The sequence below is a fragment of the Bemisia tabaci genome, chromosome 7 (genome assembly GCF_918797505.1).
Source record: "Bemisia tabaci chromosome 7, PGI_BMITA_v3".
Classification (NCBI taxonomy): domain Eukaryota; kingdom Metazoa; phylum Arthropoda; class Insecta; order Hemiptera; family Aleyrodidae; genus Bemisia; species Bemisia tabaci.
Window position 1 is genome coordinate 50,043,340 of NC_092799.1, and position 22,621 is coordinate 50,065,960.

The window sequence follows — 22,621 nt, forward strand, 5'->3', positions numbered from 1 at the left end:
AAAATCCCTTACCGCTGGAAAATACTGATTTAGAAATGCTGGTTTTATTGGTAGGTATAACGAAAAATTTAACGTAATATATTTTTTAAACGATTTAAAGTCATTTTACCCATCTAGGATACCTATGTTTAGGTGGATGCTTCAGCTCTTACTTGCCTAATATATTTGCCTCGATGTCATTTTTCGACTTAAAACTTTCTTTTTTCTCTCTCTCTCTTAAATGGCAATACTGCCTTCAAATTACCTGCTCGCGCTGGCATACCCAACAATTTTAGAGCATCATAATTAAACTGTTTCCTTGTTGTGCTCATTTCTTTTAAATTGAAGAAAAGTTGCTCTTCCTTTTCCCTTCATATAACTATTGCGAAATTCACAGTAGATTAAACAAAAAAATATATCAGGAATAAAATGTAAACATAACTTATTTTTAATAAGAGCCATCCTTGAATATATTTAATCAATCAAAAACAAGACAAAGCTTTCTATTTTTCACCGGGGCACGAAACAAACATAAGACAATGTAAAATTAATACCAAGAAAGACAAAATTAATTGTATGATGAATAAAATCCGTCATTTTTTGCACTCCCCCCCCCCCCACAAAAACGCCATGCTCCTAGTGTCGTCCAATGAAGATGAAACAATTTAAGTACAATCGATTAAAATAAACGTTGTTCTAAATTATCTTTGTTCCATCCGCTTGACTGCATTTTTTGCCCATCCTGGAACTTCTACTCAGAACAGCATTCAACACTCTCGTGCTGACTTTCTCGACTGCGGCAATATTTAACGAGCATCCGTTGGTTGTATTCGGAGAGAACTGCCATCACGTAGTAAATCCCGAAAACTGAAAGGACACAGTTAAAATGATGAGGTACGCAACCGAAACACAGACAATAAAAAAGAAAAACATTCAAGATTTCCCTGCGAAGCTCAAAGATTACCCGTGAGTAAAACAACAGCTTGACTCGATCGGATTTGACTCAAACTAGAATCATTTCTTCGATTGGACTACATTTTGCAATTTGGAACAATAAATTCTAGCCCGGTTTAAAAACAACGTATGTGCCATTAGTTTCCCTATGCACATAAATGTTTTTCCAGAAGAGCCAGAATTTATTGTTCCAAATTGCAAAATGCAGTCCAATTATTAACAGCAATGGACAATTTGTAATTGTCAGAAATTCGACGGGTTTCATGTTTGAAAGGATGCTACCGAGCTCGTTTTTTCTAATGTTCTATTGTGTTTATCCCTTTGATCAGTTTTTCATATTAGCGGATTTTTCTTTTTTAGAACTATTTTGAGATTTTCATGACATGCTACTCTCATAATCCAATAGTTTTTAAAAGCCCGCCTCGAAAAGCATCGTTCATTTCCTGCTGTAAAGTTCTTAGATTGAGGGTGAAGCCTTTTTTATAAATCCTCTGGTGAAAAAATGCCTTCAACTAGGAAGTTCTGCAATACGCGCAGCTCGAAGTACGTTTAGATGCATCAGAGCAGAAGAGACGGCGCTTTGACGGAGAAATTAATCATTCATATCATCTTAATGGTTGAACTTGACTACATGTTTCGACTATGATGCTTCAAAATGTTCACTTTTACTTTAATTTTTCAGATCGTTATTTTTGCTTCATTTTCCAAAAGCAACATTATTTCTCCATGAAATTTTCATATAATATTTTCAGACATTTTAGGAAAAATCACGAGGAATGTCATGAAATTCTTCACAACGTAAGCAGAAAATTCGTGAAGATTGAATCAGCATTGAAAATCTAATTTTAGGATTTCAAAAGATGAGTTTTCTAACGCTTTGGCAAAGCGGCTTTTAGGAAAAGTTTGCAACACTGGGTTTCATCCATTTAAATGCATGCAAAAGAATCGATATTTTTGGAAGCAGGCTACCTTGTCGGGATCGATTGCTCGTCAGACTTAAATGGGGAAAAACAGTGTTGCTGATTTGCGAACATCGCCACTAGTCTGGTAACTCAGATAATACATCGATTGACGATAATATGTACTGCAGGAAAGTAACTGATGAATTACCTAGGAAAATCATTGACACGGATGTCAACAGGAGTGTGATCAAGAAATTGTGAAACTCTGTCTTGCTGAAAGAAAAAAAAAACGTAAATTAAGAGCCACGATCCTAAAATGTTAAAACAAATCCACTATTTTCAGAGAGTCATTCTACATACCTATCTCGATTTGCGACGTAAAACTCATTCTCTTTTTCAATGGAAAAGTACCTAATAGCAATTTTTAAACATTTCGTGATTTTTCTTCTTTGAACGAGCGAAATTCTGTGCAAACTTCGAGGAATGGTGTTGATTTTTTTCTTATAAAAGAATAAAATAGGAGCGGAGATTTTAAAACACCGCAAACGAGGTACGTATAGTTCGGGGGTTTTACCGACGCTATGACCATATCGACGGTGTAAGTCCGCAAACAAGTATCGCGGTTTGCGACGTCGCATCGCAGACTTCCTGTCATACTTCATTTTTTAAACGGAAAACGACTCAACGGAAATTCTTGAAAACTAACGTGATTTTTCTTCTCTGTGCGAAGAAAATTCAGCAAAAACTTCAAGGAATGATGTCAATTTGTTCTCCTTTAAAAAAATAATATAGAGGCAGAGATTTTCAAACACTGCAAACTAGACACGTGGTTGCGAACCTACGACGCCGATATACTTCATTAAATTTCAGACCAATACCTCGAAAATTATGAACTATACTGTCTGTGCTTTCAACTATTATTGGAGAGTAATAAATTGTCCATCAGAGTTCACATCTTGATGGCGAAACTGCAGAAATTCGTATTGCGGGTTGTGACGTTGCAGACTTCCTATCGTACTACATTTTTTACATGGAAAACTCCTTATAAAAAATAAAGTAGGAGCGGAGATGTCGAAACACCGCAAGCGAAGTACGCATTTTTGCAGTCTCACCGTCGATTTGGACTATCTGAACGTTCATTATACAGAGCGACGCAGAATTAATTTCTAAATGCAGCTGTGAGTTGTAAACACTCTTCCATGATTTGATGGATATTTCTCAATACACGTATGATAACAAAGTTTATCAACAATGTGTCAATCAGAAAAAAATATCATCTGATGTGGAGGATGTTACGTGTGCAATATTCTTACTATAGCAGCATCCACACAACGGCGACCAGGCAAAAAACAATGAGATAGATTATCACGACAATGTGAATCGTCACACCAAGCAGGATCCAAAAATCGCGCTCCTGAAAAATGAAATTAAATCATGAAATACGATGTTCATAATGAGCTGCGGAGAGCTAGTATTCAGAAGATAAAATTAGACGATACCATGTTGGAAAAAGTTCTTCTTTTTCAAATGTTCCAACGTCCGGAAACCAGTTTAGACATGGCATTCTATGCGAAACTAAAATATGCTTCGAAAGCAAATATTCATGTAATACAAATACAATTTGAGGTTCCTACGGTTTTACTCATTAAAATAGCAGCTATTTTGGAAATACGCAGTTTTTTCACAAGTATTATTTAATATTTACAATTAAAAAGGAGATACTGATGAAACCTATTGCAATACACGCGAATCGAGACTGCAATGATGCTCATTGGAGTAGCTGGTAGAAGACGAGGAACTAAAAGCCCTAAATATTACTTGATTAGATCAGAAATAGAGCAAGAAGTATGGATAACACTCACACATTCAATGTTCTTATAGATCAAGAAAAATGCAAGAAGTGCAAAAATATCAATAAGTGCGAATCCTGCATCTGCAACAAATCAGATGGGAGAAAGTAATCTGTAACAGAGTTTTGAAAAATAGCATTACTAATAGAGAATGATGAATTCATATGTCAGTACTTATTACTTGATTTAGCCTGAGGCAGTTCTGCAGGCGCTCTGAAAAAAAAGTATGTCAAAAAGTTTCGAAATTGGTTTTTTGTGGAGAATCTCAGGCATCTGACATACAGCTGGAGAGGTAAAACCCCTCCCCTTTTAACAAAATAGAATAAAATATATAAAGTTCAGTATCTGCAATTACAGCAAATTTTGCACCTTTATTACCCAGCCCCCTATTCATTGCGAAGTTTTGACTTCAGATCTCACTTGCATCACTGATTGCCGCGAATCAATTGTTTGATTAGTCTACAGTGAATTTTTATGGGGAAAAGTAGGAAAATATTAAAATTAAGAAAATATAGTTTAAGCGCAACAAAGTGTTTTCTTGAATCAATAATGTTTGTACGGCATTGCAGCAAATAAGCAAGCAAATGAATAAATTCAAATCTGATTTGTAAAACTTACATGCGCTATGATAGCTGACTGCTACAATGATCATCAAAACTATCCTGATGAGCACGATAACCTGAAAGGAGAGAAACACATTTTAATTTTATTGTCATGTACGACATACGAGTGAGCAAAAATTGGAAATCCCTTCAATACCCTTTATTACTCTCACGGCCGGATTAAGGGGGTGGCCACATGGGCCGCGGCCCGCATAGGGGCAAATTTAGGAGGCGGCAAATTTTGCAATTTTTTTAAATGTAGGTATAAAAAAATCGGATTTAGAAAAAAAATCATCAATGAGAAAAGGTAACAAAATCTCTTTTTCCTGAGAGTATAGTAATTTCTAATTTTGTCGTTTTTCGGTGATGCAAGAGACAGCATCTTTAATTAGTCACGTTAAGAGAGGAACTAAACACGCAATTTTGCCTGAAGCTCAGCGCAGAGAGGAATGATGACGAAGACTTGAGATGAAAAGGACAAGCCCTCGGCGCGGCGATCGACATGTAACACATATTAGCGCCTACAAGACTGCATGAATACTTCACCCATTGCGCCAAACACAGTGCGGTCACGCGGTCAGGCGCGGTTGGCGTGAAACACATAGCGCCTACAAGACTGTGGGAATACTTCACGCATTGCGCTAAACACAGTGCGATCAGCGAGGCGCGGCGCAGCGGCGGAAGTTAAAATTATTAAACCACATTTATGTTTGTTCTTTCATAATTTTTTGGTTCATTTCTTTTAAAGGGAGGATCCTGTCCACGCAGAGATAGGTTTACGGAACTTAACTTTCACGTCAAGTTCCGTGAAATTTTGCTAGTAGTGTTGACAGGGCTTTCGCAAAAAAATGTATCCACCACGAGTAGGTAAATGCTTCTTATGCACCCCTCCCCCTCCGGCACGTTCACTTGATGGTTTTTATTGAGGTTTCAAAACGAATGAGAAGGGGCAGCAAAATACAGGCGGCCCATGGGAGGCAAGTAGGTAAATCCGGCCCTGATTACTCTTATTTGGATTACATTTTGCAATCAGGAACCACTATCTCTGGCTCTTCCATAGGAGCTCACATCTGCCTAGGGAAAACAATGACATGTATGATGTTTCTAAAATGGGCCAAAAATAGTGGTTCCTTATTGCAAAATGTAATCCATTCAATTGTATACCTTATATCGACGGCGGAACTACCAGACCACGTAACTCGTTTGCAGCGTTTAAGAATCTCCGCTCCTCTTTTATTTTTTTGAGGGAAAACAAAAAAAATATAATTTCTTGACATTTTCACTGAGTTTTCTTTGTACATAGAAGAAAAACAGATTAAGTTTTCTAGAATTAACTTTGAGTAGTTTTTCATTTAAAAAATACTTAAAATATGACAGGAAATGTACAACATCGGAAACCGAGATATGTGGTCTGGTACTTTCACCGTCGATATGCACTTCACTACCCATATCTAAGATAAGATCTTTTTTCAAAATTGAAAATATAAAATAAAAAACAACATGAATCTGTCCGGCAAATTGGGATACCCACTTATTCTACCGGATCAGACATATTAAATTCATCTGATAATAATACAAAAAAAAAAAAACTTACAACAGCATACATGCACTCATCATTTTTACAAAGGATATCTATTTTTATCTCTATTATGTAGCAGAAGAAGATGGAATAAACTTCATACCGTGCCAATAACAGAGAGCAAGCAAATGCCCTCCTTCATTTCCTTGCCAGCGACTACGTTCATCCATATTCGACACATAACGGGCGGTGGTGGTGACGCACTACATGAGCAATTTAACCTTCATAACCTTACATCTCTTAAGAAATTGTTCTCCATTGCAAGGATGCGATCATGATACAGCACGAAAATTTCACGAGTCACGAGAGATTTTCATCTATTTATTTAGAAAAGGAAAGACTGACTTCGAAAGGTTGTCATAAACATCCCACACCAAAACTTAACCAACAAATTTAAACTAAAAAGCACGATAAGCTCATGAGAATGGCGTGTCTTAGTAACGGGCATCTATGCCTACTTCGAAAATAAAATGGATGATGCGGACATTTTCATGCAAGATGGAATGATTTTACGTATCATTTAAAATGGGGGAAAAATGTTAAAGAAAGCTATACCCAAAGGATGTCCAAAATTTGATGTCTAATATATCCCTTTGATTTAATAAGTTTCACCCGTGTTTTCTTTTTCTTTTTTTAACTTTTCTCTCAAATCTCAGCGACATCTCACCAGCAGCCTAGAGCCAGGCACTGCGAGCTCACGCCTCACGCCATCGCGCCTTCAATTTTGCAGATGCAGCACAGACATCCATCGAGCATGAATAGTTGTATCTCTGCGCCGTCTACAACGCGCGTCCTTTCCTTCACTCTAATTCCACATTGTGTTGGTATTGTTTCGACGGCGTAACTCGGCAATCACATAACTCGGTTTGCGACGTTGCAGACCTCCTGAGTCATACTTTATTTTTTAAACGAAAAACTACTCTGCGACAATTCTTTAAAACTGCCGTGATTTTTCTTCTCTGTGCGAGGAAACTTCTGCAAAAATTTCAATGAATGATGTCAATTTGCTCTCCTTTAAAAAAATAACACAAAGGCGGAGATTTCCAGACACCGCAAATGAGATGTGTGATTGCGAACTTACCCCGTCGGTTTGTCTTATTTGTAGTGGCGCTCTAAGAGATAGGGGAGCAACACAGCCGGAAACAGGAGAGACGCAATACGGCCTCGTTTTTCAATTTTTCTCCCAAATCTGAGTCATACCTCACTGACCAGTTTTAACGAAGTTGCAAATTTTCAACCCAAAAATTTGTTCAAAAGATTTGGTCAGAGTAACCCAAAGAAAAAGTAACCAAACATATGAACCTCAGTCGAGGGGCTTGGAGGCCAAGGCGCTTTAGTGCAGTTTTTGAAAAAATTGAGATGTTAATGATTTTAAGTAAAACTAGTCTAAATTCATATTCTAAGAAAAATTCTCACTCAAATTCATATTTTTAAGCTTGAAAAAGTCAGCTTTGAACTTCCTTCCCGCCATCAGGATTCATATAATTTCGAACCTTCAAACATGAATTGAAACAGCAAAAACTACACTTATGCGCCTTGTCCTCCAATCCCCTCAGTTGACTTCAACAGCGCACCTCCTCTATGACCAAGCACCACCCACCTCCTTCCTCCTCTATCCTAATGCAAACCAAGTGCATCGAAGGACCGATCGCTCCCGGATCAAATTGCACCGGCGCGGCGCAGATTTTTTCCCTGCACTTTTCAGGGAGTCGGCGACACCCCCCCCCCTTCACCACCCACCCCCTGCCCAGGGCCCCGGGCAGGTGCAGCGGAGTGTGCCGAGTATCATGTCATCGGTCCATTAGCCACACCACCGCGCCAACATCCAACAATCAAGAGATCCGCCCGCTATAATGAAGCGGTAAGTGGCCTAGTGATGAATGCGCGCATCTACGCGGGCCGATCGGAGGGTGAAGGGCGCAGGGTGCAGGGGGAGGGACTCCAAAGCTGTATCAACAGAGACACTAACGTCACGTGCGCAGTCCCACGGAGGGGCCACGGGCCGATGCCAAGCTCACCCCAAGGGGACCCATGTTGCCGAGTGAGCGGTAAATGAACCCTGTTTCATAAAGGAGAGCAGTGTTGAAAACTCACCTTTGAGTTTTAGGAGCCATGTGGCGCATCAAGCCCGATTTTTAGGTGCCATTGAAGATTTTTTAGGGGCCAAATTGACTTGTTGCCTATATATTACGGCGGATTTAGTGAAAAGTTAGACGCAAGCTGTTTTCGTAACAGAACTAGTAAGTAGCTGTAAGTTGGGGAAGACAGAAGCGCAAATGATGAAATCGTGAAGATTTGAAAAAGCTTTCACTTGTGGTGTTGAAAATTTCGAACAATCGCCCGATATGAAAATTCAGATTTTTAAGGGGAAATTTTTCGGGGCCACGTTGGCGCAGAGCCTTCATATTTTAGGCGCCATGGCCGATTTTTTAGGCGCATTTGGCGCGTTGGCGCCTGTGAGTTTCGAACACTGGAGGAGAGGGTGTGTTAGAGTACCTTCATAGGGAGAGTATGGACGACTCGAAATTTTGGAGGTCATGTAGCTCTTGGGGTCCAAAAGGAGAGCCAACCTATGAGCTCGAATTATCCAGTGGTACAAATTTTCACATTTCGACGATTTACACCGATCAAAAAATATAAGAGCACGTATAAAACGTTGATTTCGCTTACATTTTCTCAGTTTCAAAGTTTGAATCCTTGAAGACGCTGGTTTTTAATGCGCTGTCGGCCATGTTGAGTAATCTTCCAAATGCATAGGTTGGCAGCGGCACTTTTCTAGTGATTTTCGTTTTTCACGTCGTCGCCTTTTTGGGCCCTAGGAGCTACATAAATCGAGTTGTCCATACTCTCCCTGTTATATCATTTGAGCTCAGAAGCGCTTATATTCTTATGCGGTTTTGAACTCATCGATGGAAAAGACTTTTTCCCTTTTGAAGAACATGAATGCGCAAAGGACCGCCGATCGTAGGTCTTGAAAGCCCCGGTGCCGGTGCCTCGGAAAGTTACGTTCCATACACACCGAGTTGCCGATTTTAATGGAGAATTTGCACAAGTTTAAAATTTGATAAATTGATAAATTCCGTGTTTAAACGGGGGCTCTGCGACAACAAGCTGCCAAAGCACTCTTAGACGAATCAATTAAAAATTTGCGAGCAAATTCTCTATTAAACGAATACATTCGGAACATCATTCAGATATGGCAGCGGCAGTGTACTTAGAGCGTTGCAAATCGCGCAGTCACTCAGATTCCTGTGGAAAAAAGTATAGCGCCATAAAAGTCAGCTCTCTTAGATACCCTTAATCATCAGGCAACGTTGTGCTAATTATTATGGGAGAACAGCACAACCCTTAACTTTAATACGCCGACGAGGCATTGCGCTGTAAACGTTGCAGCAGAGGTGATCATGTACTGCGGCCAAAGAGTCTTAATTTCTTAAATTTATTTTACCTAATAGACGCGACGAGGATAAAACAAATAGTCGTATCCAGGCATTGCGTTACGGTCGCGTTAGTGTGATCAAACGGAGTAAATCAGTGCGCCTTCAGTTTTGCGCATACAACACCGACAGTTACGAAGCGCGAATAGTTGTATATCAAGAGTTCAAGGCGTCGGCATGCAGTGGTGGATGGCTTGATCACATGGAGTCAACCAGTGTCCCTTCAGTTTTTGTGCATGCAATACGGACAGTCGTCGAGCACTAATAGTTGTATTCAGGCGTCGCACGGTCGATCGAGTCATTTAGAGCGGTCGGACATGAAATTTTTGACTAAAACTGCAAATTTTGATGTTTATCTCGTCACATTTTAAATTTTAAGGGGTGGTTTAAGAAGGAAACTTCACGAGGAAAACAATAGAACCACTATTAGAACCTCTAAGTTGTTTATAAACGGAGTTATAAGCGTTTGAAGTTTTCAAAATTTGTCCGACCTCTCCTATTGACTCGATCCACTGTGCATTGCAGTCACGTTTTGCCTATCCTTCCGTCTTTTCCTGTCAAAATTCGCAATTTTTTTCTTTCTCATTCAATAACCAAAATTCAGAATGTCGTTCCAGTATTAGCTGAAGTCAGGGAAGATAACTATGATTATAATTTTCTCTCAAATTTACGTTTGAAAAAAAAAAATCGTATTTTCGAAAATTATGTTAGCTTTTTTTTATTTTGATGTTAATTTTTCCTATTGCTAGACTGAGTCCAACATAATCACACTAATCCGTAAAGAGGACTAGAAGTATCATCATTTGTGTACATCCACGAGGAAAGGGACCTTTATAATAGAAAACTAAAAATTGAATTGCAGAGAGTATGCATTTAAGAAACATATTTGCACAAAGGCAAACAAGGAACAAACTTCGAAAACCATTTAATGATGGTTTAAATTTTGCAAATAAAAAATTTAAGTTTAAAACAAAGCTATTTATAAGTGAATCATTCATTTCTTAGGCTCAAAATAACGGATTAAAATATAGTATACACATCCATTGGAACAAAACCATCTGCACATTTGCGAAATAATTTGCACTGGAGTATTTTTCGACAAAAGCTCAGATACAGCTTCTACTTATTTAAAAAAAAAAAAAAAAAAAAAAAAAAAAAAAAAAAAAAAAAAAAATGCTCCATTGAAAAATGTATCTTCTGCAGCTACAATCCTTTTTCCTAAGGATGAGCTTATCCATAAACTAATTTTAAAAGATTAAAAGAAAAAATTCAAAAAGGCTATTAGGAAAAATAATCTACAAACTGACAACCTTGCAAGGGCCCGGTTCGGTCCAGAGGCCCGCAGCGGCCCTTTCAGACATCAAACCCTTCGCAATAGCGTATCGCGGTGCAGAGTGAGCGGGGAGGGGGAGGGGAGACACAGGGACTTTGGAGCGGCGCTTTGAGTTTCATACACCTGTTGACTTGACATCCAGTCATTGAACCACCGCTCACCCCCCAAACACTTGTCCCGACACTACCTCCACCGCCCCTCCCCCTCCCCCTGCGGCACGCGGCTGGGCCACACGCCCCTTGAACACGAAACAGCTTCATTACCCTTTTGACCCACTTCGACGCGGATCCTGATTTGTAATCGCCTTTTCACGCCGAGCCAATCAAAACCCGAATCTGCGGTATCATTGAGGACCATCTTTTTTTTCTTTCTTATGAAACATGACGGCGTGCGTAGAGTACAGGTGTGTCCGTCGAGAAAAATTCACATCGAACAAAAATGTGAACCGTCGACTGAACAGAGTTGAAGCGCACGTGTACTTTCGAAAAAACTATGCACAAATCGGAATGATTATGTGTTAAGTAAAATTAGTAAGATCTAACATCATTCGTTTACCCTGGCAAGTTTTTTTTTTCTTCTTTTTTTTTCTTTTTTTATGTTTGTTTATTCGCCATCCAATAACGTTATTACAGAATTAAAAATTTACATGAAGAGAAAATAGAAATATCACCAGAAAAAAAATAAATATAAATACAAAATGGTTAATCAATTATTGGGGGGCTGCCGAAATCACCGTTAGGCATAACATCAGCACCCTGGCAAGTGTTAGGTCAGTATCACTTGCCTCAGAACGTCACACCTGAAAACGCCTCAAGAAGCAACTTACCTAACGCTTGATAATGCAAGGGACCGTTCGTAAAATGTAACGCTAAATAATAAGTGTAACGCGAAATTTTGCATTTTTTTTTTCCTTATCATGAACAAAATTGCGTGACTTTAACTTGATCCTATCATGTGAAGTGTTGCGTATTTTATGAATGGACTCTTACTCGGTTGATATTAAGAATTTTTGAAAAATTGAAACCGGGCTGAATCAGCAAAGTTCATTTTGAGAATTTACTTTAACCATTCAAAATTTTGAACATTCAGGATCGACTCAAAGAAAAAGGATATGAAGCACGAATAATAATACTTTGCAACATTATTGACATTTGTCAGTCTTGCAGAATTGCAGGTTATTGCTCATGAAATCAGTTCTGATCAATTCTTGCTTTAAGACTGACTCTCGTTTAAACTACATTTTCAAATATTTCCGGCTTGTCCATCAAAGCACCTATCTGCATGGGGAAACAAATGGCACAGACGTTGTTTCTGAAAGGAGTCACAAATATTAGTTCCTAGTTGCAAAGTGTAATATTTTTCATTGAACACTGAACTGACATGTATCGAAACTTTGATTTCAGTTTGAATCAGGTCACACCGACTTCAATGTAATGTGGCGCTGATCACAATGTCACTCGTTTCAAAGGCAAGTATTACCTGCAAATTTTACCAGAATCTGCACATAACTCGTAAGAAAATAGCACGAAGAGACAGCTTTTGTTTGATAAAATTATTACCGGCACATGCTGACACATAACATTAACGTCATGCGTTACCGTAAGGCAACAGTAACGCATGACCGTTCAACCACGTAAATATTGTATTAACTTGTACAAATAAGTAAGTACTACCCCTATAATTATGAATCCCAAACATATTTCTGTAAAATATGATGTAAATATAGTCAAGTAGATATTGTTCGTCTAAAAAAAAACCAGATAACAGAGAGCGTGCGATTTTTCCGCCCTCCAGAATTATACTACAAAAAAGTTGAAAATTTCGAACTTTCACGAGGGAGAGAGCCTTCTCCTTGCGCAGAAGGTCGGTCACCCAGTAAAGTTGCGCCTTGATACTAGTAAAAGCTAACCTTTCTTTGTCATATTTTCCTCATTTTCAAAATGCAAGTCAAGTATGAATACGAAAATAAATAAGTAAGTATAAGTAAGAATAAAAAAACAGAAAGCTCGTCAGGGTCGCTGAGGCTTTCCCCCTGACAATAGGGGGCAAGTTATCTTGATTTAAGCCTGAAAATAGTGGTGCGGCGTGTAGATGATCTCTGAATCAATGCAAGCTGTTCTCCACGTCAGGGGGAGCGGGGTGACAAAACAGAGATCAGAGTTGCCACACCTCCAATATTTTCCTACAAGAGTAAAATTAATATTTTACATACACGAGAAAAATGGCAACCCTTACGCGGACAACTAGTCGGATTTGTGTAGTGGGAACAGTCAGCTGCTGATGAGGGGAGGGGAGGGAGGGTGGTCCTGGCCGGGGGAGGAAAGAATTGTTGAATCATTTAATCTCAATTTAGCATATCGATGCGGTAGAATGGCCACCAATGCGCACTGAAGCACCCCTTGCGCAAGCTGGCAGGGGTGCGAACTCGCATGGGGCCTCGAGATTTTAAAGGTACGCACGAGGAGTTTTTTATTAGATTTGGCAACCGAACAGGTCGCGGTTCGACCCTCAATGGGCCCCGCAAAAAAGTTGATGTTTTCAATTAGCCCATTGATGGGCCATTATTGTCTACGCTCAGTTTTATTGCGGCGTAGTCGGTCTTTATTCGTCTTCATTTTTTTTTCTCTCGATTTTTCTTCCCTTCATAGAGAAAAAGCACTGTTCGTTATTTTTTACTTCATCGATTGCATTTTTGCTGATCTGCCTAGGACGAGATTCAAAGTTAGTAAGCTGAGAAATAATGCAGACGCAGTGGCTTGGCGTGCTTTGCGATACATCGATTTATCTGACATTTAAATCTATGGAAAAGAATCGATTTACAGGGTGTTCGCAATAAACACCTTAATCATCGATTCTTTACCATAGCTTAAAATGGGGAAGTATCAATAATTGATCATTCACGCCTCGCCATTGGGCTAATTTTGATGAAAAAACACCCTAATAATCGATTCTTTATCACATAGCTTCAAATGGGGGATTACCGATAAACGATCATTCATGACTCGCCACTGGGCTAATTTCGATGAGCTTTACTTCTTTTATAATTTATTAACTTATGTTCAATTTCAAAGATTGTGAAATATACTCACCTTCACATAACAAACTGCCCAGTTAACCACCTTGTTCTCTTAAATGAAACCACATCCTGCGAGGAGACTTACAGTGATTATTTTCTCCAAATGCTATTCAACATTCACGAATTGAATGAAGATTGCTGCAGTGTAAAATTATGACAACAAGAATCAAAAGCTAGTAAAAGATGTTACCTACGATTTTGAAGCAATGAGAGAAATTAAATTAGTAAGAGATCCTTTAGGAATTATATTGATGAACTATGAGTTCCTAGACTTTTTTAAAGTCAAAAATATTTTTTATGACCAACTCTAGACAGTCATAGCGAAATCGTCTCTAAATTTTCAGGTACGCATTTGTATTGTTTTACCGTACAAACTCCCAAGATATGTTGCTCACTTATTGGTACGTGAAACATGGAATTTTGGTCAATTACATGTGGAATAAAATTATGGTTCCATGGTTGATTATTTAAACTTTTCGAGTAAAAAAAGTAATAATTTAAGCAATAGGTTTATCATTCTTCGGAACTTTCTTCTTGAAAGTTCACTGCAATCATTAACTGTATGACAAGAAACACAAATAAATTAGACCAATAAAATTAACTGATTAACAAATTTGAAAGGTACCATTCGATTTTAATATAAAAATACAATATTTACATTCATTTTTACAACACTGAAATCTTTCAAGGTTTCCTTATCATAAAATATGGCCAGGCTAATATAAAATTTTAACTTACGCCAAGTATATCGTGAGAATATACACCTAAAGTGTCAACCGTAATGTCATCCCAGAAAATTCAGATTTCAAGGCGATTGCAATTGCAATGAATGTAAACTACAAGTGCACTGCTGTCATGAGGTTTTGAAAATCTAAAATATTTACCAGCAAATGTAACCGACCACAGAAAAAGAGACTGAGTCGTCTGAGTGAGCCAATGTACCTGCGATTCAACCCTTGTATTTTAATTACTTATTTCTTTTTTTTTCAATTTGATTAAATCCTTAAAGCACCCTATTTTCATGCAATGATGGCATATGAATGCATTAAGTGACACCTTCATTTTGCTATCATAACCGAAAAATTGAAGACGTGCTTTGGTTTTCTATAAGGCCAGGTCTGGATGCAACTCTACGTGTTCTCAGGATGTCCCCGTTGCATACACAAGAAATTGCAGGCGCTCTGATCTTCTTGGGTGCAAGGAATGGCTGAGGTTGTTAAATTTCGAGGGTTTTGTAAGTTGCATTTACAATCGCGTTTGTCTTGCAGACCTCCGAGTTCGAATAAGCCGTGTTGCACCATATCAGCGTTGCTAAATGTTGCAAATTTTCCAATAAAAACATTTACACAAAGGCATCGCAGGTGTCAATCCCGCAAATTACTACCAAGAAAATGTCCGCAATGTGCACTAATTTACAACGCTGACATGGTCATACACGACTCATCCAAATTTTAAGGATTTCATGGTAAATGCAACGTACAAAACCCTTGGGTAATATTACTACAGCCGTACAATGAACCCAAGAAAAGCAGAGCGCCTGCAATTTTCTGGGTATACAACACATACTTCCCGAGAACACGTAAAGTTGCATCCAGACCTAGCCATTTAAAAATCCAGAGCTCCTTCAATTTATTTTGCTCTCAGTAACAAAGTGCGGTAGGTAGGTAGATACGTTTATTTGGTGCTTTTAACAATTGAGCCGTTCACTCATTGCAATCATACGTCGTCGTTGCATGAATATAGGGCAAAGATTTCTTGGATTTAAATATTCCCTGACTTATCAAATGTTTAAAACATACAAATTCCTGAGTTTTCCCCGGTTTTTCACCTGTTTTCGGCAGAGTTTCTAATGCAAATTCTTATCACGAACAATTCTGAGCGCTAAATATCTTGGAAAAAAGCAATTTGCAAAAAGTGCAAAAGTGCAATTTTTTAGTTGAAGGAAACAATTGCCTTACTCTTGCCAACTTATCAGGGTTGAGCAAACAGCCTCGTAAAAAATACCTCGCGTGAGATAGCGACATCACACCTAATCAACAAGTTTTCATGGTCCAGACCACAGTAATCAAATTGAAACATCTCGTCGAAATTTTCTTCAACAGTCCTTGCCTTCGTGAAAAAAACATTACCAAGTTTTGAAAAAAAAATTTAAAACCTGCACGTTGGTTTTTCTCGGCAAAATGAGAAACTATACAGTAAATTGCAACATTACAAGTGGAGGTGGGCTTTTTTCGACTGTATCCATCAAAGTTGTCCTCTGAGGTCTTCGTTCTCATGGATGGTCGAATAAGATTCGTGACGTGTGATACAAGTCACTTGACCGTGACATCGTCACCTTCCGGCCAAAGTATCACAAGCGCCATGCGAGTGCGTTTTAAAATTTTCACCGTCATTTTATTTTTTTACAGAGAAATTGTCCAACGAAGCTGGTCGAAAATTTCACTGAATTTTCTTTGGACTGCCGATAAAATTCAGTGAAATTTTCAAATAGATTCAACCAACAATTTCTCTGTAAAAAAATAAAATTGCGGCGGAAATTTTGAAACGTCGCATGGCGCTTGTGATACTTTGACCGGAAGGTGGCGACATCTCAATCAATGTTCGTAAGCTGAGTCGAGAACATCTTCACAACCCGAGGGACACGCGAGTTACACCATCCCGTTTCAAATTTCGATACCGGGCCAACGCCCACAGGGGGAAGTACTTGCAGTAACCATGGTAACGAAGGAACGGAAGACTCGGAGCACATGCCCCCTGGTAAGACTCTTCCTCCCAGAGCCCGTGATCGCACTGTGTCCGGAGCAACCATTCAACACCACGTGCCACCGCAGGATGACGCACCGCGCCACCAGCCATCAGCGCCAACAAGGCCCACGCAGTCTGTGTGGGGGCGCTGGGGGCCGTCACGTAGCACCCCCGCTCGTAAGTGATCCCGTCCTCCCCCCAACCACCATCCTCGTTCTGCACAGAAACAAGAAACTCCACCGCAAGCTTAACCCTCGGATCATCATGCGACATACCAATAGCATTCAGCCCACTCAAAGCACTCCAAGCTCCATGTGTGTAGTTTAATCCCCACTGGCACCACCACTTCCCATCGGGTTCTTGCTTCCTCAGGACGAACTCCATCCCACGACGCGCTGCCTCGCTCGTCGCCGGCAGCTCGCCCAATTGCCCGAGCAACGACAGACACCTCCCGGTCACGTCGGCGGTCTGATCGTCGATGAGGAACCCGTGGTCGGCGAAAGGGATCTGGTTGAGCCAGTGGTGGTCGTTGTCGGCGTCGTAGGTGCCCCACCCGCCGTTGTGGCTCTGCATGCCGATCGCCCAGTCGCGTCCCCGCTTGATCGCCTCCGCGAAGGCCTCCGGGTCCGCGCGGTGCATGGCCATGACGGTCACCACCGTGTCGTCGATGTCCGGGTAGACCGAGTTCCCGAACTGGAACGGCCAGCCGCCCGGGAGCAGGTGGGGTCGGGTGTAGGTCCAATCGCCCCGCACGTCAAGGATCTGCTTCGGGCGCAACCACTCCAGACCGCGCATGGCCGCCTTCTTCGCGTGGGGTTCCTGCGTTTCGAGGAGGGCATGCGCTACAATCGTCGTATCCCACATCGGTGACCTTACAACCTGCAAATATGCCTCCTTCTCACGGACGAGGACCAGCGATTCGATGAAATCTCTCAAGATGACGCGGGTGGGGTGGTCGGCCGGGTAACCGAGAGCAGCGAACAAGAGCAAGGCGTTGATGGAATTGAAGGAGGCACTGTAGAGGCCTTCCCCTGGACGTATTCGCTCCTCCAGCCACGCTACTGCCTTGTCGATCGCTCTCTGGCGGAAGCTCGAAGGGATGTATGGCTGGACCATTAGCAGGGCAGTGTTCATGGCGCTGAAGAAGGAGTGCATGACGATGCTGTGGTGAGGTCCCCGCGGCGGCAATGCGACTTTCTCGGTGGTCCGTTGAACAGTTCGTCGATGCGGACGCCATGCGGTTTCCCGACCGCCCGCGTGGCGCTGAGGACCGCCAACGGGACGATGACGGTACGGGACCAACACGCCACCTTCGACAAGTGGAACGGGAACCACTGCGGCAGGAACATGATCTCGACGGGTATGAGAGGGATTGCGTCCCAAGGGATGATGCCTTGCAGTGCGAGCCGGATGCGTATGAACTTGTTGGAGGCCTCGGCCCCGCCTGCTGCCATGATCGCCTTGCGAGCCCGGAGCATGTGCTCCTCCTCTGGCGAGTCGCCGATCATCTTCAGGGCCAGGTAGCCCATCACACTGGAGTTGACCGACGTCGGGCCGTTGGCGAAGACCGGCCATCCTCCGTCCGGAGCTGGATTCGACGGAGATAGCACCCCATCTTCTGTTCAAGCTCGACGTTTGGTGTTTCGCCAAGGAAGCGGACTGTGAATATGTATTCTGCGGCGTAGGTTGCGTCTGATTCGAAGTCCCATTCCCAGAAGCCTTCCTCTTTCTGAAGGGCCAGGATTGCATCTGTGGCTTGTTTCAAGTGAGACTCCAGCGCATCCGGGTCACTTAACAAATTAGGGTACTCGACGATTGTTTCGGTTCTTGTACAGGGCGCCATTGTGTCGGCTCCAGTGGTTTCTTCCTGTTGCGATTTTTTGTTAGACCTATGGGACAGAAATGAAAACATGATTCAATTATTTCAAATATTTCGATTTAGTTTCTTTTTAGTACAAATAGGTAGGTATACATACAATAAAGCTTATAAACAAATAACAGAAACACAAAAAACCAAACAAATACACCCACTAATGACACTTGGCCATTGTGTCGGGTGGAGCCTCTATGTTTTTTTCCAGTTTTTATTTTATTTTATTTTGTTAAATTATTTGATTATGATGACGGCGCTTCTAACGTTGAGTTGTAACTGGTGACTAAATTGCCCCTGAGAGGTTTTGTTACACATGAGAGATGGCTTAATTAAAGATGCGTATCTCTGATTGCGTTGTTGCAAATCTTCGTAAATGTTTTCTTATGTAAGAGCAAAATAAGCAATGAGTTATCTGAACTATACTCGTAAATTTTCCATATTTTTCAAAAATATTCACCGAAATTTTCAAAGAGATATTTTGGTTTGTGTTCTTTTGGGGAAAAATCAAAATCGGAGATTTTTAAAACACTGCTAAAGAGAGACACATTTCTCGACTTCAGCCATTTACAGATTCCACTAATCATTTTTTTTCGGGTGTTTTCCTTATCAATAGACTTTCAAGGGTAAAATTGCACGGAAATCACGATAAGTACATCAAAAGAGTTGAATATTCACTTCTTATCACAAATTTCCCGTCGTTCGTAAGACGCATTTTTTCCTCGTCTATGTGGGAATTATATCATCGGTGTCGACAACCAAATTAGTGGAGAAAGAGATGTCATGGAACCTTTTCGGCATATCACCCTACACATTTACACAGGCTCGGGCTGGCCATAAGGCCAATCTGCCATTGGCAGATACGCCCTCTTGGCGCGCCGAAAACGCGCCACTCTAACAGGTAGCAAAATAAGAAGAGAAAAAAATTACGACCGAGAATATATGCGGCAAATTTCTAAAATGAACGGAAGAAGAGAGAGTTAGGAGTAAAGAAAGGTGCTTTTACGCATGATAGTCATGAATGGAGGTTCAAGAACTACTTTCTGAAGCGTAGACACCTTTCTGTGAAATTTTCACCGTTTCGTTGACATACATGCGCTTCATCATCCCCCTCTTTCATTCGCTATGTGTAACTCCCTTAGAAGCGATGGTCGGTTCGATTTTTACACATACTCACTCTCTATAGACTCTTGAGAGACCTTTAAACATATTTCAAAATGACTATTGGTTTGGACATACCATAGCATATCTCGGGCAAACATGCCCGACGGTGCAGAGATACAACTATTCGTACTTGATGGACGTCCGTGCTGCATCTGAAAAATTGCAGGCGCGATGACGCGAAGCTTGCGCTCTCAATGCTCTGCTATACGCTGTCAATTAGGCGTCCCTCAGATTGGGGGACAAAATTTAAAAAAGGGGCCGAATGCATCTCTCCTACCTTCGCCTGTGTTACTCACGTAGTGCTTGAACCACCATTACGAATAAGACAAACGGAAACAAACACAATATGGAAATAAAGCGAGGGAAAGGATGCGCTTTCACGACATTTAAATAGTAAACGCGATACAACTGTTCGCGCAAGATTGATGTCCACATTCCATATGAAAAAATTAAGACGCTATGGCGTGAGTCGTAAACTCATATTGCTCTCCTCCATGCTATTAGTTTGAGGCACCATCACGAATAAGACAAACGGAAACAAACACAATATGGAAATACAGCGAGGGAAAGGATGCGCGTTTACGACGGCGCAGAGATACAACTATTCGTACTTGATGGACGTCCGTGCTGCATCTGAAAAATTGAAGGTGCGATGACGCGAAGCGTGAGCTCTCAATGCTCTGCCATAAGCTGTCACTGAGGTGTCACTCAGATTCGGGAGAAAAGTTAAAAAAGAGGCCTGAACACATATCTCCTACCTTCGGCTGTGTTGATACTCGTTGTTTCTTCTTTTTTCAGGTTCTTGTATGATTTTCTTTTAGGGTGGATTTGCAGACCCAAGTGTTAAGCTGATGTAAACCGCAGCACTAGATCGGTTCTTGTGGAATAATGGTGCTTGGATGCGTCTAGTGGCTTTAATTTTTTATGTTTTTTTTTTTTTAATTTTAGAAGTCAGTCGGTTAATTCAATACGTTCAATTCTGCAATTTTTACATTTTTACTCAATAAAATTAATAAACTTTGAACCTGAAAATAGCGTAAACTTGCGCTGCTTTGCCAAAATTTTCTGAACCACTCTCTACGGGGGAGGATACCCTACCAGGAAATATCACATTCCGCCTTTTTAACCAGTTAAGGGTCTACGCCCTCAGATGCGAGCCAGTCCGATCGTGCGTTTACACATAATACACATCATGGAATGTCAGGAAATGTTATACCCTTCGGTCGATCCAGAAAAAAATATCAAATCGAGGGAGACAGCGATAAAGGCCCCGAGCGCAGTACCACTTTTGAATTACATCTCTTACAATATTGCAGATTGCCAGAAATGCATAACGATCGAGTAGTTCATCAAGCAAATATGGTTTTTTGTTTGTTTTAGCAATACCATTTCGTAGAGGAAAACTTACTATTCAAATTATGGAGCCCTCAAAATTACACTTGTGAACCCTCCTTCCCTCTGCCGATTAGGTTTTTTCTTCTTTTTTTCTGCCGATTGCTCAAAATTAAGAAGAGCGGTTGTCTGAAGGTGTATGAAAATCAGTGTAGTCAGTGGCAGTGTGTTTGTGTTAAAAAAGTCTTCATAAGTTAATTAAAAAATTTCGATCCTTTTTAAATTCCTTTTAGGTCATAAATTGACCGTAGCGCATTATTAAATGCTGATTACTTAAAAGTATATATTTTAAGGTTGAACCATGAAAAATATTTTGGAGTCAAAGCTGGTGTAAATCGTTTAAAAGTAACAATTCATCCTCACAACCAGTTCAGATTACGTTGATAACATCAAGCAAATTCTTGAATATATTTTCTAGCCTATACCACAAAAATAACAAGGATAAATATCAATAATTCTATACCCTCTGCGTGTTCATTCTGCTTCCTCCAAATTTTCGGTCGGAAATTCATTCAATATTACTAACCTCTCGCGATATGCTCTGTTTCAAGACCTCCGCAGCAAGACATAACACGGTAAATGGGTGAAACAGTGGCCGGCGTAGGCGAAAGGTGGAGTGAAAAAAGTATTCTTCAAATTTTTGAACGAGACTCAAAAATAATTCCCGAAGTTTCAGCATAAGCATAGGATAAAAAATGGTATAGAAAAAGACATTAACTCGCCGTCTGTAAAATCGAAATCATGGATTATGAATTTCACCGCTTCCAAACTCCGATCGTTGAATAATAAGAGGAAAAAAACTTAGCGCGGTGCAGCGTGAGAAGAGTCCGGAAGTCAGGAGAGTCCGGAGAGTCCGGAATCCAGGTTTCATACGAAATGGGTCGAACTTTAAACTGAGCAAAATTGAAATAATGGTATCATATCATAACAAAGAATCTACTTGGATCGTGCTTTATTAATATTGATCACTTGATCCTGATCGGTATTGGTATTAGTAGGGATGATAAAGAAGCTCGCCCAGCTTTTTCGAATCATTGATTAATAAAAAATTCAGTACGGCGTTCTCTGCGAAGGTATTAGACATGATGTCCCTCGGGGAAAAATGATTGAAAAATAATGATGTTCGCGTTAGGCAAAATGTTTCTACGGATCTGGGTGTTTCTTTAGAAATTTTAAAACCACCTAGTGTGGTACACAACATTAAAAAAAAAAAAAAAAAAAAAATTGGCTAAATTTTTACACAAGAAGTCACTCACTTGTTTTTTCTCCTGCGGACCTCACTTGAACACAATGGGGTCTTGGAGTCAACTGTGGACAAAGTAGTCTGTCATAGGCAAAAAAGCACGTGCATTCATAATAGTGAATCGATGAGTTAGCTAAGAGGAAAGTGATAACAGAAAATCCCTGTCTGAGATCGTTGCTTCGTGCCTGGACCAAGTAGGTCGCCACCGTTGCCAGGTACAATTACATTAATCAATGTGGATTTTTCATTTTGAGATTGAAGAATCGTGCATTTAACAAAATCATGTCATTCGATCAGTATTATTGGATGCAGTTCGGTTAAAGTTTTCATTAGCATCAAAAAATCCCAGGAATACCTCAATTATTGCTATAATTAACAGATCGGTTAGGCTACTAAGAACACGATTACATATTTTTTCATCTGCTTATCTATGATCCGATTGTGTCGAGAGAAATGTGACAAAACTGGTCGTCTTCAAACTTTTTTTTTACATGC

General features: G+C 40.4%; 2 protein-coding genes across 2 annotated transcripts; both read right to left on the reverse strand.

Annotated features, from left to right (window-relative positions):
- Positions 1-72: 72 nt before the first annotated feature.
- Positions 73-6,552, reverse strand: LOC109030034 (uncharacterized). The gene is made up of 6 exons (XM_019040777.2): positions 5,970-6,552; positions 4,304-4,364; positions 3,698-3,768; positions 3,149-3,249; positions 2,044-2,108; positions 73-846 (listed from the first exon to the last, which is right to left on the reverse strand). Exons 1-6 carry the CDS (start codon positions 6,045-6,047, stop codon positions 731-733), a joined length of 492 nt encoding a protein of 163 aa, XP_018896322.1. The 5' UTR covers positions 6,048-6,552; the 3' UTR covers positions 73-730.
- Positions 6,553-14,325: 7,773 nt separating this feature from the next.
- LOC109030164 (probable squalene--hopene cyclase) lies at positions 14,326-22,279 on the reverse strand. Its single transcript, XM_019040995.2, has 2 exons — positions 22,140-22,279; positions 14,326-18,346 (listed from the first exon to the last, which is right to left on the reverse strand). The coding sequence occupies exon 2, from the start codon at positions 18,204-18,206 to the stop codon at positions 16,338-16,340; it is 1,869 nt and encodes a 622-aa protein (XP_018896540.2). The 5' UTR covers positions 18,207-18,346; positions 22,140-22,279; the 3' UTR covers positions 14,326-16,337.
- Between the last annotated feature and the right edge of the window lie 342 nt (positions 22,280-22,621).